Here is a 19,169-nt window from a genome sequence, read left to right as displayed (position 1 = left end):
AGGGGGGGGAGTGGCTGCTCACCTTATGAAATTCTTTTGCCCTTGCTCTGTTCTGGGCATATGCGTCTTGCTTTGCTTTCTCTTCCTTTTGCTTTTTCACTTCAGGTAACTGATGGTATAATCTGCAAGAAATTTATGGAATTAAAGACAGACACTTAAGCTATGCGAATTCATAGATCTTCATATATCCACATACATACCTTAGAGCCCTTTGGTGCATATGGGCTTGTGCAGTCTTTCTGTCTTCAGGAAGAGACACTCTAACCTTGTTCACACCCTTTAGGTGACTGACAAATGAACCTGAGCGGAGAACAAGTCATTTAATATATATGTAATGCCAGATTCTCTTTGAAAACTGATGTGGAGAGTATACCTGTGGGTTTCTCCTTTACTATTTTGGTTTGAGAACTTCCAGAGACACGAATTTTATTCCTTATTTCTTTCTGTCTCTGTGAGGATCTCTCCATAAATGCTTTTTTTCTTTTCATAAATGCTTCTTGTAAGCTCCCTGGAGTAGCTGTAAACTTTGAAAGGGTTTCTGTTTAAAAAAAAAAAAATCGAGGCTATATGTCAGCAATATACAAATGTGTGGGGTTTCTGCTCAAGTAGGGGGAACCCCACTGGCCCCTGGGCTCACTAATCTGATGCTCGGGGCATACATACCTGCACACACAGCTGGTTTCTCCACAGGATGTTCTGATGCAGCTGGACAATCTGAGTTTTGTGTTTCTGACAGAAGAGGCAGAAATTCACTCACCTAATTGTGAGAAAGTCACAGACTTTACCACTTTACCTCACTGTACAGATTCACAGCAAAGGTTCTAAACTTTACCCATTCTAAACCCTAGGTCTTTTAGAACTGCCTTTCTAGAAAGTTCAGTTGTCAGCTTGTCTACTGTGAGCACATTCATACACGATTCTAATGTAAGAAATGCCATGTAGAAAGCTAAGTAAAACTATCCTTTTCTATTCCCTAATCCTCAACTATGGGTTGCTGTATAAAATGAGAGCTATGAAATTTACCTGAAAAGAGCTCTTTGCCTCATTTTCTCTCTTTTCTTCTAGAGTTAAGTTTGCAAAATCCATTTCAGCAATACTGATATCACTGTTGCTTATCAATGTAAGTTCTGGTTCTTCCATTATACCATGGCCACATTCTGTCTCCTGTACAGTAAAGTTAAAAGGGAAACAGTATTCAAAAATCATAGCCTCAAAAACACTCAGAATGTGAAAAATATGTACATTATGGAAGAAGAAGAACAGGTTCTTCAACTAAGGATAATGGAGAAGACAAACTACTCCGTGGGTTACAGAGCCAAGTGCCTGCTGACTGGGGGCTGTGCAGAACAGTGTGTGTATCCCCTACCTATCTGAATGGACCACCAGGGGAGTCCCTAGACCACACTTTATTAAGGAAAAACCCTTTCAATACTGAACAAGAATTTACAAAAAAAAAAAATCCAAAAGCTGCCAAGTCAGTCAGCTTATTTTTTGCTTATCTGTGGAGGGACAAACAGTACTAGAAGGTAAGCTGAAACCAAGTAGATTAATCCAGTGCAGCACAGTGAAGTTCAACACTATGTGCTGAAGCATAGGCTGAGCCGCCATTTTTCAGGAAAGCTGGAGAAAAGAAATGCGAACTGGGAAGATCTGTAAAATTCAGAGGAAGGTCAAATTTTAAAAATCTGCTTTCTCATTTCATTGGAGATTTCTAATGATTATGAGATTGACTATATCTCATATAGTAGCTCTGTTGCATCTCTTGCAATTTTGTTTAAAAAGTCTGAAAATGAAACCAAAAATTACATACAACACAGATTTCACTTACCCAGATTGGAATAGAGTTCTGTAGTGAAAAGGATCCAGAGCTTACAAAGAGCGCTGACTGTGCTTGTTGAGTTTGGTTTCCTATGATTGTTGGAGTTTCTGCAGTAGTTGAATCCTCAAGACATTTTTCATTCTGAACAGTGACTGAATGTGGTGTCTGAATTGAAGTTCTTACGCATAATTGTGGATTTATATTTAAAACGCCACAGGTTTCTTTATCATCAGTGAGCCCTTGACCTTGTAACACTGTACCAACTCCTCTTTCTGATAGTTCTTCAAAGCCCAGTCTTTCTTTTACTGAGCACTCACTAGAGGCAGAACCACATGGAGTGCTATGCTGTAGATTTAACTGATGAAATACATTAGCCTCACCAGATGAACTGAAGACTGAACTTTGCAAATTTCCTACAGAGAGCTGGAAATGAACACTTTTTTGCTTGTTTTGTAATATTTCATTCTGTTCAGAGGAAGAGTATTGATTTTCCACCCCTTGGGAAGAATCTCTTGCTTCAATGCTGCTAAAAATACTTGGTAAGTCAGCATGCTGGCTTCCTTCTTGTGAAGAAAATTTTGGCAGAAGTTGTTGAAAAGATTGTTCAGACCCTATAAGAAATCAGTTGATCATAATTATATGTTGTAAAAACTTCGATAGAGATACAGTCTCTAATAGTTGCTGAGAACATTGCAAATAATAAAGTCAGGTTACTTAAAATTTTCGGAATGAAAACTGATATACATAGACGTGAACAGAAAGTTAAAGGATGTCACAGAGATATTCGAATAACTACTGCTCACACCATGTATTTTCTCCTATAATAGTTAACAGGAACTATGATTATTAAACACAAGGGCTTTCCCCCCCATAACAGAATACTGACTTTATAACAGAAAGACTTAAACATGCATGTGCATCTCATATATGTTGTGATGTGTGCATATATATAAAATTTGTATACTTAAAGTGATAACTAAGGGTTGAGGTAGGGAAGTTGAGCAAGAGGCAGCACTTTTTTTTTTATCAAAATAAAATGCAAACACTATATATTACTTCTGTTATTTAAATAAATATACAGAGAAACTGGTGAGGAGTGGAGACAAACCAAGAGCTACTAGGTACAATTTCCAAGGAAAATTGATATAAATAAACAACCATGAAAAACTACTGACCTTTAACTTTTTTGAACTTCTACATACCTTCAATAACATTTTCTGTAGCAAAACTCTGAGCTTCCTCATGAGCCCAGTTAGCGTCAGGCTGCTGGTTCACGCTGGTGTTAAGAGAAGAATGCAGGCTGGTCCTCAGTGCTGTAAAAGAAGCTGTACTTTTGGGTGACAGACTAGAACGGAGGCTTTCACAGGAGGAATGTGACCTCTGATGGAAGACAACCGGGAAAGGCTGAAATATTAGTATTTACTATGTTGAATCAATCTTTTATGTTTCTTTGATATTATTCTTCCTTAATTACCACTTTACTACCACATAAACCACTTGCTTATTCAAACCCAATTCTTTCACTTTAGTAAATATGAAACAGACTTTTTGTTTAGAAAACAAATTGTGAATTAACAAGACAGAGTTCAGAATATGTTCAGAATATATCATTTTCTGATAAGCAGGAACTACACAGAGCTGCCTGGAAATAGAAAGACCCAGGTTTGAATCTTAGCTCCTTTATTGTATAGGAAGAGACTTTAAATTTTGCAAAATTCTGTTTACCTGACTGTTTAAGACTGAATTCCATTAAAGTAACCCCACCCCCCGAAACCCTGAAGACAAGTTTTTTTTGTTTTTTTTTTGCGGGCCTCTCACTGTTGTGGCCTCTCCCGTGGCGGAGCACAGGCTCCGGATGTGCAGGCTCAGCGGCCATGGCTCACGGGCCCAGCCGCTCTGCGGCACGTGGGATCCTCCCGGACCGGGGCGCAAACCCATGTCCCCTGCATCGGCAGGCGGACTCTCAACCACTGTGCCAGCAGGGAAGCCCGACAAGTTTTTATGGGTCATCATAGCTGGAGATAAAACTATTGGGACAAAATTCTAACGCACCTGTTTTCAATCTTGGTTCTGCATTATAATCACTGTATCTGACCATTCCTAGGGACTCTGATTTAACTGGTCTGAGGTACAGTCTGGGCACTGGTATCTAAAAGCTTACCAGATGATTTTAATTGGCAGCCAAGGCTAAGAAGCATTGTTCTGTTCTAACAGAAGAAAAGACAGTTTTTGGAAATTCACTGCAAAGAAGCATCTACTTTATTATACCTGGTAAAAGTCTTTGCTGTCTTGAGAAATCCCAGAGAAAGATGATGACGAATCAAAATCTGGATGTGGTTCTAAGGGTTTAAACAGCTGATGATGCAAATTTGGAAAACTGTGCTCCAGTTCTGGAAAGTCAAAGTCAACTGTTGGAATTTTAAGGAAAAAGGACACTTACTTTAAAAATGAAGCCTAGAAAAGTAGTACTAAGAACATACTCATAAAGGTTATTTTAAGATAACTCCAATTCAACAAAATTACTTGCATTTTTTTCATTACCTGCAGGTGCTTTCAAATTAAGTCCTGCCATTATCTCTCATGTACAAAAGGGGCAGGTGGTGGCAGTGGTTTGACCAGAACCTTTGACAAATGCAAGTTTCCATTTCTACTAGCCTCAAGGTCTTTATGGGGTTAGTTAGGAGTAAGATGCCATCATGGTCACTGCTTTGTTACAGTAAGCTTTGTTATTCTCAATTAGCTCATTTCAGAATCAATGATTTGAAAAAAAGAAGAAAAGCTCACTGTACTGAGTGTTGCCACAGGCCAGACACTGCACTTTATGTGCATTATCCCAAACACCCCTCCTTCCACTAGAGACAAAAGAGTAAGCTGCCTGTGGTTTCACAGTTAGGAAACGGTCAAGAGGTCTGATTTCTGAGTTCTTGTGCTCAGTATTGGCAATACTGAGCTACTGTAGTTAACTTTGCAAAGGTGAAGGAAGATCTGCTCATCTCTTCTACACTGTCTCAGTCAGTTTCCAAAGCCCCTCTCTCACTAAGTGCTCTCCTCAGCAGTTTCCATGTTATAACTGCTACAGCAAGCCATCAAAACACAAAGCTCAATCACTACTTTCAACTAAAAAGGATGAAAGGTTAAAAGTTAAAAACACTTAGTTTACGTGAAAGTATTTGTTCACAAATAATTTTACCCCGCAAGTCTGTTTTTTCAGTCATCAAAATTGCTTCATTTATGTACTTGTCTATCATCTGCTGAATGTGTGTCTGACCAGATGTAAATGTTTCCAATGCAGGTAAAAGAGGTTTAAGGGAGTCCTGAGGGTCCTGTCTTTGATAAATAACTTGTGTTGAAGGAACTACAGAACTTAAAACATTTGTTTCCTCTTCTTTACTGGTGGGAGATTCTTGTTCCCTCTGGTCCACAAGCTCTGAAAACGACTCTGAAAATTGGGTTTAATGAAAATATTTAGTGTCTGGGTACTTCCTTTGAGACAGATTTTAGCAGAGAGGCATAGCAATACACATCCACAAGGAATCAGTGCAGCCAAGAAATGTGCTCCGTAGATTCCCACCAACATTAGCAGACCCTCCTCAACGTGCTACTGGAGATCAGCAGAGTGTCTCTGCGTCTGCAGCCCCGTGACTTCAATCACGATTAGAATGTCATACTGTCCAATATTCTAAAGGCATGATTACTTCTGAGATTTAAAGAACAATCCCTCTCAGCACCTTGTGAAAAGCAATGTTGGCTCTCACCACTGTACTGCAGTGCAACTGGTGCTTCTCTTTCAATTTTATTTATAAACATTCTGATATTCTTACCTGTAAGGCTCAAATCTGTGTTTTCATAACTTAAAAAGCTCCCAGTAGAAACAGTTATTGAAGATAATGGCTCATGATAAATTTCTTGTGTTTCAGCCTAAAAATTAAGGAGAACATTAGGCCACAATGTAGGAAGTAATATCTAGAAAAAACCCAAATCACCAACATTAGCAGTTATTTATTCTGAGCTCAGATCAAGTGTAGAAACCTTCATAGTTATAAAGGTCCGTAGTAAAACCTTTTCATCATTGCTCAGAACTGATCAGCCTTTCATACACACACCCCCAGCCCACTCTCACTCCCCCATCAATAAGTCCTCAGTCATCCACTGTCACCTTTATACACACACACACACACACACACACACACACCCCTTATTGTTTTAAATTATTCTTTTGCTTCTCAGAACTATAGAGATCATGCATCAGGTAGACTAAGAGGTCTTCTGATGCTCAGATTTGGCTGTTTTCATCACTGATCCACTCCAGTAAGAGCAGATCTCAGAGAACATGGACTTTAATATTCCACAACTTCTGTAAACTAAAAAGACAACAGGAAGCCAAGCAACTCTAACAATGCAGTACACATCAAGACATGACTAACCTTATCATCTGGCTTCACATTTGGACCCAGGTACGTATGGTCTTCTTCCTCCGCAGCATAACTTAATACTGCATGACTCTCAACCGCAGCCTCACTGACCTTGACTAAAATGAGGAAGGAGGGGGAAGGTCTGGATTATGACAAATCAAATTTTTAGCACCAGAGGGCATAATTTCCTGCTTTCCTACAATTTTCTTTCATATTTTGCTTTGTAGAGCTACCTTATCTTAGACCAAAAAGAAAAAAAAAAACTCATATTATTATTCATTAAAAGCATTTAGGACTTCCCTGGTGGCACAGTGGTTAAGAATCCACCTGCCAATGCAGGGGACACGGGTTCGAGCCCTGGTCTGGGAAGATCCCACATGCCTCGGAGCAACTAAGCCCGTGTGCCACAACTAGTGAGCCTGCGCTCTAGAGCCCATGAGCCACAACTACTGAAGCCTGTGCGCCTAGAGCCCGTGCTCTGCAACAAGAGAAACCACCGTGATGAGAAGCCCGCACACTGCAACGAAGAGTAGCCCCCACTCGCCGCAACTAGAGAAAGCCCGCGCGCAGCAACGAAGACCCAATGCAGCCAAAAATAAACAAAATAAATTAACTAATTAAAAAAAATTTATAGTTAGCACAATGTAATTTTTCATGGAAAACTGTAGTTGTCATTATTACTCTATGAATAAAACCCTTTAGAAAAGAGCCAGTATAATGGGAAACGCTTTTGTCATTAATTTTAACTGAAGAAGGAAGAATATTCAATTATAAGTACAGTGTGATCTCAAAGGTGAGACAAATGCACATAAAAAAGACAAAAACACCAAGTGCATCCAGTGGTTGCTTGAGAATGGTAGGACAAGGAGGAATTCTGCTTCTTTATAACTTGCAGTGCTGTCTAAAATCACAATGAGCATACACTGCTTTTATTATGAATTATCATTCCTAATTACACTTGACATATTAAAAATACGTAAAAATTATACTTTCTGTCTCACTATTAGTAATCCGGGTATTCTGAGTTAGTTTTTCTCTTACTCCCAATAGTCAACATTTGTGAGAAAGCCGGCCAAGGCATATGGTCATCTGTGGCTCTGAAATAGAATAAAATTAAAACTGCTCTGCCAAATATGAACTAAAATTTCTGTCTCATTATCCCCATGATATTATTAAAAGAGATCATGAACATTAAAAGTATGTTTCTTAGATGTTTGTGTAAGAAATATTTTCCAAGAGGTAACCCAGGACACATACACATGCACACATATGTATCTGTGTGTAGATACATATATTTATTCATAAAATGATATCTATATTATGGATAATAAAGTAAAAACAGCAAATATCAAATATTATATTTAAATTTAATTTGTTTTTAAATACAATTTTTTACCCTCTCCTAGTTCAATTAAAAATATATTACTGTGATACAACTGATTTAACCATTAAACTGTTTTTTTTTTTTTTTTTTTTTTGCGGTACGTGGGCCTCTCACTGTTGTGGCCTCTCCCGTTGCGGAGCACAGGCTCCGGATGCGCAGGCTCAGCGGCCATGGCTCACGGGCCTAGCCGCTCCGCGGCATGTGGGATCTTCCCAGACCGGGGCACGAACCAGTGTCCCCTCCATCGGCAGGTGGACTCTCAACCACTGCGCCACCAGGGAAGCCCTAAACTGTTATTTGGTTGCTTCTTTACACACTAAAATTTTAAGTGAAGAAAGTAAGAGATGGTGAAACTTTAGAGTGAGTTTTTATTTTTTCTTAAGCAGCTCATTTCAAAAGCTAGTTGTGAGATGAGAAATTACGGGTTCACCATTTCGTAATCACAGTCTTATAACTGTTATTATCTGTAACAAACCAAAGAAGATTCCCCCAGAGGAGGGTGACCAGGAGGTGACCAGTAGCACTTGGGTAGTGATAAGAATTGAAAAATAAAAATAAGGGAAAGAAGTAAGGTCAGAGTTAAATAAACTTCAGTGAAACTGCAGTTTTGTGAAGGTGTTAAATGAGGGAAGAAAAGTCTGAACATGTCTGAACATAGACAAAACCATGAATACCGTCCAAACCACTAAAATGACCTATCGAAGGGCTTCCCTGGTGGCACAGTGGTTGAGAGTCCACCTGCCGATGCAGGGGACACGGGTTCGTGCCCTGGTCCGGGAAGATACCACATGCTGCGGAGCAGCTGGGCCCGTGAGCCATGGCCACTGAGCCTGCGCGTCCGGAGCCTGTGCTCCGCAACGGGAGAGGCCACAACAGTGAGAAGCCCGCGTACCGGAAAAAAAAAAAAAAAAAATGACCTATCATCTCCTTATCCTGGCTAACATGAGTGACTGCTGCTTAATCAAGTACAGCTTTACTTAGCCTAACTCCATTATTCCTACCTCTTAGGGAAGAATTTTGTAGGTATCCAGTAACAGGATCACCCTGGCTTCCTGATAATATCCAATACTAACAAACAAAGCCCTATTTCAAAATACTTAAACCCTCCTCAAAATCACCTAATAAAGCCCAAATCTTATAGTAAGTCCCTTCTAATACCCTCTCACTAATTCATTGGCCTCATGGTTCCCCACAGTGTGCATTCTCCCTCACTACAAGTCAAAGCACCCAGCTTTCTTCAATTACATGTGTGTTCTTGGTAGTCTTTGGCTAGAGGACATTGACAGGTAGAATAAAAAGGAATGCAAGTATTCACTGGCTAAATCTAAAAAAATGGTAATGGTTTTTATTTTAAAATGTCAAAAACTACAATTCATTGGAAATTATATTTTGTAGTTATTTCAATCTCCAATCAAAAAAGGAGAAGCTAAAGTCAATTTTTCTACAAACCCTCAAAAAGAAAATAGGTCTTGCTCATCTCTCATTGTATTAAACTCTAGATACAACTAAGATAACAATTATCCAAGTATATGTGACAGCTAAAATAAAAAGAAATCTGGTTAGAAAAGGCAACTACTTAAAAGGTGCTTTAGAACTAATGAAGCAGTACTGGAACTATGCTTTGCAGGGTCAATATTATACATATAAAATAGCTTGTTATAAATATGCACAAATTCAAAAGCGAGAAAATTAACATCAGTTGTCTGGGTGGCAGAATTAAGTGATTTAAAGTTTTTTCCTTGTAACTTGTTCCTTAATACTTTCCAAATATTTAAAACTAAACATAAAATAGCTCGTTTAGAATGCCACAGATAGAACTTTTAAAAGATAATACTCAGTAGTATTTAATTAAATGTGGATTGTTACAAATAGGCTTAAACACAAAATGTGTAGAGTTTGCCAACTGTAAAAACCTCATACCCTTACATACCTCCTACTAACATTTACTTATTTAGTGAAACAATTTAAAAGTGTAATTAATTATTCTCTAAATAAACTTCACTTCCCTCATTCAACTTTTTGTGTACAGAAATAATATAGGCTTCTTATGGAAAAATAATTTCACATTATGTAAACATATGAAATAGAAGTGTGAAACCCAACCTCCAACAAAGATTAACCCATACCTAAACTTTGGTGATTCTTATTCCAGACAGTTTTCAAATGCATGAACACAGACTTTTCTCCCCTCATTTTTAACACCTTCACAAAACTGCAGTTTCACTGAAGTTATTTACCATTTTTCATTACAAATAACACTACAATAACTATCTTTTGTCCACATATTCTTATGCACAGCAATTCCAGTTTCAACTTCTTTCTCTCTTACCTGCTTTATCAGAGGCATCACCACAGATGCTCTCCTGGACAACTGGGTGAAGATGACCAAATGGATCACAGTCCAGGGGGCTCCCAAGAAAACTCTGTTCTCGGCTTACTGAGACCCTCAGTGGGTCTCTGTCTTGGTAAAAGTCTGGTTTACCTGGGAGGGAAAAAAAATTGACTCACTGGATTTCCACTTACGTTTCTAGTTAAAACTAAAATGGCAATTTAGATTATGGGTAAAAACCTAAACTCTTAAAGACTTAATCAGTGTAGCAAGAAAATAGTAACTGCTTGACTTTCACACAGCCTTTAATTATTTCAATTCAATTTTACTAAGTTTTTAACGAAACTCCTACTTCCTAATGATAGAAAATGCTTCAGTACTGACTAATCACAGGAAAAATGCCTGGAAAAATTATTAACCATTAAGTTTTATAAGGAATAATATGCATTCATAACATAAAGTTCAAAAACAGCTACAGCTAATCTGTGGTATTAGAGATCAAGATAGGGGTTTACCCTGGGGAGAAGAGGAGGAAGAGTAATTGTGAGAGTACGAGGGAAGAGTTTATGGAGTTCTCTAACATTCCAGTTCCTGACCTGGATGGTGTTTACCTGAGGGTGATTATCAAAGTACTAATCACTGAAATAAACACTTATGACTGAAATAAACACTCATGAAACAAAGAAAGGAGTGGGAGACACTCAGAAGTAGAAGCTAATTTACTGTGCAGAACCCCAGAAAAACTTGGGAATTAAAGGCAAGAGGTATTACAAAAGGAAGGTGTGAATCAGGGAACTGAAAACAGGAGAATGTTTAAAAACATGTACATGGAAAAGATCCCTCCCATCACCTGAGATTCCTATCTCTCAACATCATCCCCAGAGAAGACTAAAGGCTTATCCTCTAGAGAAACTGAATCCTATACACTCTGCAATCAAATTTATAGCAGACTCTCAAACTGGTAAAGTGTCAAAGGATTACCTTTCTAAGGGGAAAGGTGCAGTAGTTGACAGGATTTGGACCTGTGTGGGGAAACCCCAATGGATTTCTAGTCTATCGTCTTAACCACTTGGCCACAACTACATGAATCCAATACACTCTGAATTTAGGGGGATCAGGCACTGAAAGGGGCAAGGGTGGAGGGAAGAAAAAGAATGCCATAAGGAAATCAGAGGTACTAAAAGAAAGTTTGCACCCTCGACTCAGATCCCCCCAGGTCTGGCTCCATAAGAGCAACAGCCAGGCTTGTATCAAACTTGGAGGATCTTCCTTTGGAGAAACTAAACTGTAAATTGCTCAGGGGAAAGAACCACAGATACTAAGCTGAGGGTCCTCAAGGAAAAGCCACATTTTCCAGTGAAATCCAGAAGTAAATAAGGTCCCCACCTATAGAATTTCCAATTAGCCATTCAGTGTTCCGCTCAAATATGCAAGATATTAGAGAAAAGCCTCTAAAATTTCAGACAGAGAAAAAAAAGGAAGAACCCAGACAAACAGAGATAATACAGGACCCCAAACAAGCAAAAACCTATAAATATTCAAAGTAGGCAGTATTTTGCATCCATGAAACAAGAGCAGGATGCTACAAAAAGAAAATACCAGAAAGGAGGCCAAGCTTTTAGAAACTATACTTTGAGAGCCAAATAAAAATTCCTAAGAAATGTTACAAGAAAAAGCTGAGAAAATTCTCCCAGAAAGTAAAGCCTAAAGAAATAAGACTATAGGGAAGAAATAAGACTACAGGGACTTCCCTAGTGGTCCAGTGGGTAGGACTCCATGCTCCCAATGCAGGGGGTCTGGGTTAGATCTCCGATCAGGGAACTAGATCCTGCATGCATGCCACAACTAAGAGTTCGCATGCTGCAACTAAGGAGTCCACAGGCCACAACTAAAAAAAAAAGATTAAGACCCAGCCAAGCCAAAAAAAAATAAGTAGAATACAGAGAAGAAAATTGGAATATTATAGCTCAGTGTTTCTCAATATTAACTTTATCATCACCCACCTAAGGAGCCCTTTCAAGACTTTTTTCCTAATTGCCTCCTAACTCCATGAAACTTAATAACTATATATACTGTGTATCTTTTTTTTTTAGTACTGTATATCTTTTTATGTACATTTGTGCTTTGGTACATAAAGAGTAAGACTTTTTCATCTCCCTGAGAAGCAATTTTCATCCCCTTTGGGGACAACAATAACCTTGTTAAGAATGTATCATCCAATATCGCACTAAAAGATGTTCTCACAAACAGAGAAAATGATGTGATCTCAAATTATTTTAGCAGTGTTTAATATTTGGCTTAATTTTTGCTAAAATCCATTGCCAACTACAGAAGTAAATACAAGAAGAAACACCTAGGAGACTTGAAAAGTGACTGTGTCTGGTGAGTAGCATCAAGGGGTGGGGTGGGGGTATAGGGGCAGAAAGAAATGCTGTTTCATGTTGTAACCTTTTAGCACTATTTGCCTATAATATTTTGACTAAAAGTATTACCCAAAGAAGTGTGATGAAGGCTATGATGAAAGCTCCCAAAGAGCACATGAGAGGGATGCCTGACAGCTCATGGAAAGTTTATGCCACACAAGTGGCACTTACCTCACCCCTGAAGGGAGGGAGTGAGACCATGAAGGGCCTTGTGGGTGAAGCTAGGGACTTAAGACTTCATTTAGACTTATTCCTCCAGTCAAAGGGAAACGAATGAAGAATTTAAACATGGAGCAATAGCGGCAGATTACTCTGAGTACACCATGGGAAAATGAATGAGAGTAATGCTAGATTGGAAACAGGGAGACATGGGGAGTTGTAGCAGCCCTTCAAGAAAGAAATGACAGCCTGAATTAAAAGAGTGGTAGTGGGAATAGAAACAAATGGAGAGATTCCAGAGTTGATCAACTAGAACTGAGAAGAACTGGTACTCTGTAGGTGTCGCAGAGGTATAGACAAGGAAACAGTCAAGACTTACATCTGGGTTCTTTTCATTGAAAAAAGCCTGAAGGATAAGGAGATGGAGGTGAGGGAATATATAGCTTTCCCTTTTAGATAGGCTATTTTTGCAGTCTCATACACAACTCATTAAATTATAGGAATCAATGGTCGGAATTTCCCAATGCTCATTCTGAGTTAGGGAAAGCACCAATCAATTCCTGAACAGTTGTGTTTACCAAATAGTGCAAAATGAAGAAAAGCTTCCAAAGCCTAGTAATAAATAGAATCATTACTTTGTTATAATTTCCATAAGACATAAGCAGAAAGTAAAAAGGGGAATGATTCTTAAGAGTTATTCTGAATCTCTACTTTCTTAAACTCTTTTAGCCCGAAACAAAGGTACAATATTTTATGGCTTTAAGACCAAAATAGCTAATATTAACATTACATTTCTAAGTACCTTTCTACTGACAAAGTTATTTTCCCCCTTAAAAAAGAATTTGCTTTGGTCTTCCCTGGTGGCGCAGTGGTTGGGAGTCCACCTGCCAATGCGGGGGATGCAGGTTCGTGCCCCGGTCCGGGAGGATCCCGCATGCCGTGGAGCGGCTGGGCCTGTGGGCCATGACTGCTGGGCCTGCGCGTCCGGAGCCTGTGCTCCGCAATGGAAGAGGCCACGGCGGTGAGGGGCCCGTGTACCGCAAAAAAAAAAAAAAGAATTTGCTTTGATAGATTTGATCAAGAGAATTATCTGGTTGAGTCTGAAATCTAGAAATAATTATAAAATGAAAATAGGGCTATTTACTAAGGATCGCAGGGAGGAATTTTTCTAGATAATTGAATCTAGGAAGAAGTACAGTGAAGAAACATACATGTTACAACTGCTCTTAAAGCCAGGGTCTTAAGCACCATGATTATCCTGTGAAAGATACAGGAAAAGAGCAGTGAAGGTACTGAAGTGAAAGAGCAGCAAGGCAGAAGAGAAAAAACTGGGTTATATCCTAGAGAAACTGGTTTAGAAAGGAAGCAGAGGGAAGCAAAAGTGTCAGAATAATGGATAGCAAAGAATTTTTGTCTACTATCAATTGCTTTTCCTCATATATAAAGAAACTAGTTACCTAATGATATATTTCTTTAAGTCCACATTTTAAATACTGTTTGTAGAAACCATTTTTTCCCCTTCATGAGTACTCATAGTCTAAGTTTCCTCAACAACAAAATATTTAGCATCCTGAAAAAACCGTAGAAAACTGGCAAATATTAAAAAATCATATTTTATCAAACCATCTGTTTACCTAGTATAGAAGTTCTGCCACTTGCTGGTGATTCTACCTCTTGTATGGCACTAAGTTCATGTTGGTTCAAGTCCAATCCACCTTTAACTTTTGCTACAGGTGGTTTTGAGGATTTCCCACCCAGTTCTTTGTCCTGATGCTCCCCTATCAAGTCAAAGACAAAGTTAGGCACAATACAAATCTGTTAACGAAACAAACTTCTTCAACCGGCAAGTTGCAGGAGGTTAAAATAAAGACTCATCATCAGGATAATCAGTACAATAAAATGCAATTATCTTACCACTTTGCTGGGCATTACTATCTTCTGAAAGGAGCTGATTATCATCACAGTTTCTCCTGCCTGCAGTACCAATGTTTTCCTGATTGTCTTTGGCTAGATCTTGGAGATGAACAAGGCATTCTCTGAGCTTCTTAGTTTCAAAATCATTTTCAACTGTGGGCTTACTTGTCTGAAAAAGTAAACAGACAAGGGTGGGGATGACACAAAATGAAGATCATGTGAAGAAGTCATTAGATTTACATCTCTCTTCTTCAGTTAGAACATCAACCACATGAACAGCTCCATCAACCACATTACTACAATTTTATCTATAGATAAAAAATGAGAAGTACTTCTAATATTGAAAGGGTAATAATTCCATTGAAAAGTACAACCAGTCACAGCCTCGGACCTTACAAACAGCCTCCACTGCACCTTTCAATAAGAGATTATACTTGAGCATCCCTCTCTGCTTTTCTTTTCCCATTCCTTTTCCTTAAAATGACCAGTAAATCCCCAGAACTCAAGTTCTCATGAACGCAACTCAAGCTTCTCCTGAGCATCAAAGGACTGTAGAATTCTGTTTAGGCTAACTCATAAATTTAGGAAGTGGCCTTTTAAAATAAAATGGACACATTCATATATAGGAGAATATACTGTCTCCCATATAGAGAAGCTATGAATAGTCATCTGAGTGACCACATCAGAGTCCTCTCAACAATTCAGTCACAAGCAGCCGGTCCGGCGGTCCATCAGCCTAAAATCACACCACTTTTATAACAGATGTTAATATTGTCACTTATGGAAAAAGATGGTACTGATTTTGATTCTACACAAATGTCAACAAAGTGCTATACAGAAAGCACAAAGTCTGCCATTTGCCTAAGACAAATTCTGCTAACTAGTTATTTTACAATTTAATCATCTTGTGGTAAGCTCAAAATCCTTCATAACAAAACTTCAAAAGGCAACCTACATTTTCCATGATGTTTGAGTTTGGTTGTATCAAACCAGTGGCTGAAATTAGTTGGGCTTCAAATAACTATCAACTTCATAAATGCCATGCAAGGTGGATCAATTTTTACCTTTTAATTTCCACGTTCTTTAAGGTAGAAAATTAAAGCACAGTTAAGGTCAAACCACTTATTCTCAGTAACTAAGAACTTATTTTGACCTAGGATTGAAACAAATATTTAGCTTGGCCGAGTTGGGTTGTTGTCGATGTTTAATTCTTAGATATTCAAGATTAATACATACCTGACAGTCTTTAAAGAAATCCTTCAAGGTCTCCTGATGTTTCTGAATGTGCTGCTGCAATGCTGTTTGTCTCTGTACAAGCAATTCTTCTTGGGCTTTTTGACCATAATGCAGAATTTCTTTTTGTAGCTCCATCTGCTTCTGAAGTCCCAAATTATCTTGCTGAGCTAAGAGAGGTTGTGAAAAACTCAAAAATCTATCTTGAAGTCTTGGGCTCATAGAAGCACTTGAAGGAGCTGCATGTTCGTTCTTGGCTGAATACAATTCACAAACGTTTTTAGATTTTACTTCAGCAAAAGGTAGTGGAATAAATGAATGCTCTCTTTCCTTGGGTAGAAACATAGAGGGAACAGGCTGCTCAGAAGAGTCACCTGCAATCAGCTCTGCTTGCTTGTTTAAAAGCAGTTCTTCCTGAGCTTTTTCATTAAAACGCAGCACTTCTCTCTGTAAGCCCAACTGTGCTGACACATGATCTTGCTGAGGCAGAAAAGCCTGGGACAAACTCAAAAGCCTATCCTGAGACCCTGGAATCTCAGGATGACTTGAGGAAACAGTATTGTCACTTCTGGTTGGAAGAGATTTTTGGATTCTTTCAGAGTCAGCAACAGGCAGTGCTATGTGGGATAAGGATGAAGAGGTGCTGGTCTGCTCAGGTGAGACCCTTTTCTCCAATTTACTTAGTCTTTGCAAAAGCAATTCTTCTCGGACTTCCTGTCTAGAATGAGTGGCTTTCCTCTGTATGTCTAACTGCTCTTGAAGTGCCTTCAAATCACCATGGAGAGGTTGGATAAAATGCTCAGATGACTTTTCCTCAAATTTATATTGTCTGGGCAAAATCAACTCTTTCTGGGTTTTCTCGCTACATGGAAGGGGACCTGTCTGTGTATACACGTGTTCCTGTTGAAATGTAATCGGATAATCTTGTTGAGGTAAAACAGGCTGTGGTAAACCCAAAAGCCTATCAGGCAACCTTGGTATCTCAGAATGACGTGGGGAGACTATATTATCACCCTTAGTTGAACAAGGTTCTTGGATTCTACCAGCTTCACTAAGAGGTAATGGAGCAAAAGGACGCTGTACAACTAGGGGCAGGAAGGAAGAGGTGCCAACCTGCTCGGGAGATATTCTTCCCTTCCACTCACTCTGTTTATGCAGAAGTAATTCTTGCTGAGCTTCCTGTCTAGACTGAATGATGGCTTCCCTCTGTGTAGCTAACTGTTCTTGAAGTGCCTTCAAATTATCTTGTTGAGGCTGGATAAGCTGTGATATCTTCAAAAGTCTATCCTGCAATTCTGGGATCTGAAAATGGCTTGAAGGAATTCTACTCTCACTCTCTGCTGAAAGAGGTTCCCGGGTTGTAAGAGATTCAGCAGAAGGCAATGAAGGAAAAGAAAGCTGTTCTAACTGGGGTGTGAAGGAGGGGCCAGTTTGTTCAGAAGATACATTCCCTTGGGTCTTCTGGCTAAACTGAAGGGCCTCCTCTTCTGTGTCTAACCATTCTTGGTGTCCTTCCAAATTATCTTGTAGAGGTTGTGTATGTCGAGAAAACCCCAGAAGTCTTTCTTGAAATCTTGGGATCTTCCAATGGCTTAAGGGAACTGTACTGTCACTCCTGAATGACATATAGTCCTGGAATTTTTCAGATTCAGCTCCCTGAGACAGAGATAAACAGGTGCCAGTCTGTTCAGAAGGAATTTTTTTTTCTAATTCACTTTGTTTGTGTACAAATTCCTGAGTTTCTTGTTTACCACCAAGTATTACCCTCTGAATGTGCGACTGACCTTCGAGTGTTGTTAGATTTTCCTGCTGCGGCAGGCTATGCTGTGGAAAACTAAGAGGCTCATCCTGAAATGCTGGCATTACCAAATGACTTGAGGGAGTAACACTCTCCTTCTCAGAGAAATAAAAGTTCTGAATTCTTCTAGGCTCAGTTTTAGAAGAAGCTTGTGAAGCAACTGAACGTTGAGTGACCACTGGCAGGAATGAAGAACTCATCTGCACAGACTTAGAGTCTTGCAAATCCCTTTGTCTACGTAAAAGTAATTCTGCCTGGGCTTCATGCCTGGCCTGAAGAGCATCCCTCTGTGCAGTCAGCTGTTCTTGGAGCAACTTCAAACTATGATGCAAAGGGTGGAACTGCTGTAGGAAACTTGAAGAGCCATCCTGAAATTTGGGGATTTCAGATTGGATTGAGAGAAGTTCCTTCTCACTCTTAGATGAATACTGGTCCTGGATTTTTCCAGATTGAGTACCAGCAGAAGGTAGTGAAGTAAATGTATGCTGAGCTCCTTGAGATGGGACAGAAGGGGGCTCAGTCTGTTCAGCCCATACTCTTCCATCCAATTCACTCTGTTTATGTACACATAATACTTCCTGGGCTTCCCGTCTAGCCTGAAAGCGGTCCCTCTGAATATTTAACTGTTCTTGGAGAAATTTAAAATTAAGCCTATCCTGAAGTTGTGGGACCCCAGGATGGCCTGAGGAAACTGTAGTCTCTTTCTTGGTTGGAGAAGATTCCTGGATTCTCCCTGACTCAGCTTTGGCAGAAGGCAGTGAAGCAAACGAATCCAGAGGTACCAATGGAAGGAATACAGAAAAGCCAGTTTGCCCTTCCAATTCTTTCTGTTTGCACAAAAGCAATTGTTCCTGAGCTTCCTGTCTTAACCGAAGAACTTCTTTCTGTAGGTCTAACTGTTTTTGGAGAGCCTTCATATTACTTTGCTGGGCTATGATATTCTCTGAGAATGGCAAAGACTTATCCTGCATTTGGCCAACTACAGAATGGCTTACAGAAACTACACTTTTGCTCCCAGTTGAAAAGCATTCCTGGATTTTTCCAGACTCAACTTTAGTAGGCAGAGAACTAAAAGAATGCTCAGCTACCAATGGTAGGAATGAAGAAGGTTCAATTAACTTAGACGATATACTTTCGTTGTTCTCTGAGAACATTTGCTGGGAGTCTAAAGTTTGAAAAGTTGTTGCCCCAGATGTTTCAGCTCTTTCTCCACCATCCTGTACTATCAGTGGCTTATCATGTGACAAAGCCCTTGAAAGTGTATGAGAGTCTTTAGGGACCAATTTATAGTCTCTCTGTTGTGTTTCAGTCTGTGAGAGTTGCTTTGGCTGTTCCTGTGATTCCAAAGCTTGCTCGGCTAAAACATCTGAAGTAACTAATGTTTTGGTTGTTTCTACCTGTCTTTGTGGAAAGTGATGTTGTCTTGGAACCTGAAAATCTTGCTCTAATTTGGAGATCTGTACGGGTTGCATAGGTTGTTTGTTAGGACTCAACTTGGGTCTCTGACCTTGATCCTCATGTTCTGATGTAACAGCGGGTCTTTCAGATTTCTGTGGTGGTACTGATGTAACAGAACCAGGTATCAATGGTGCAGCTGACATGGATAGGTACTTTCCTTTTAACATAGTCTGATAGTCGAGTAATCGTTTCCTGGCTGTTTCAACAGACTGTTTGTGAAGCCTACCCAAAACAAACAAG

At 39.3% G+C, this 19,169-nt stretch overlaps 1 protein-coding gene and 3 non-coding genes across 17 annotated transcripts in view; all 4 read right to left on the bottom strand.

Annotated features, from left to right (window-relative positions):
* The window catches only part of CEP295 (centrosomal protein 295), a 48,305-nt gene that overhangs the window by 187 nt on the left and 28,949 nt on the right, over nt 1-19,169 (bottom strand). For 6 of the 14 annotated variants that reach the window (XM_067750698.1, XM_067750700.1, XM_067750699.1 and 3 more), the window contains 15 exons: nt 15,677-19,151; nt 14,441-14,609; nt 14,161-14,304; nt 9,945-10,097; nt 6,244-6,347; nt 5,641-5,737; nt 5,010-5,258; nt 4,088-4,227; nt 3,022-3,223; nt 1,829-2,430; nt 1,024-1,164; nt 664-757; nt 374-538; nt 201-300; nt 23-122 (listed from right to left, as the gene is read on the bottom strand). In XM_067750698.1, coding sequence (XP_067606799.1) covers nt 23-122; nt 201-300; nt 374-538; nt 664-757; nt 1,024-1,164; nt 1,829-2,430; nt 3,022-3,223; nt 4,088-4,227; nt 5,010-5,258; nt 5,641-5,737; nt 6,244-6,347; nt 9,945-10,097; nt 14,161-14,304; nt 14,441-14,609; nt 15,677-19,151 — 5,935 coding nt within the window. Of the gene's footprint in view, nt 1-22; nt 123-200; nt 539-663; nt 758-1,023; nt 1,165-1,828; nt 2,431-3,021; nt 3,224-4,087; nt 4,228-5,009; nt 5,259-5,640; nt 5,738-6,243; nt 6,348-9,944; nt 10,098-14,160; nt 14,305-14,440; nt 14,610-15,676; nt 19,152-19,169 lie in introns of those variants that run through there. The other 8 variants (XM_067750703.1, XM_067750701.1, XM_067750704.1 and 5 more) reach the window with 8 other exon arrangements.
* On the bottom strand, nt 5,825-5,894 carry LOC137231363 (small nucleolar RNA U2-30). Its single transcript, XR_010946487.1, has one exon. It is a non-coding gene; the product is annotated as a small nucleolar RNA U2-30 (small nucleolar RNA).
* Nucleotides 6,041-6,120, bottom strand: LOC137231364 (small nucleolar RNA U2-19). The gene has a single exon (XR_010946488.1). It is a non-coding gene; the product is annotated as a small nucleolar RNA U2-19 (small nucleolar RNA).
* TRNAS-AGA (transfer RNA serine (anticodon AGA)) lies at nt 10,946-11,027 on the bottom strand. Its single transcript has one exon. It is a non-coding gene; the product is annotated as a tRNA-Ser (tRNA).

Source organism: Pseudorca crassidens, chromosome 9, assembly GCF_039906515.1.
Source record: "Pseudorca crassidens isolate mPseCra1 chromosome 9, mPseCra1.hap1, whole genome shotgun sequence".
NCBI lineage: Eukaryota > Metazoa > Chordata > Mammalia > Artiodactyla > Delphinidae > Pseudorca > Pseudorca crassidens.
The sequence above is the reverse complement of the archived record's forward strand: the minus strand, read 5'-3'. Positions and strand labels throughout refer to the sequence as shown.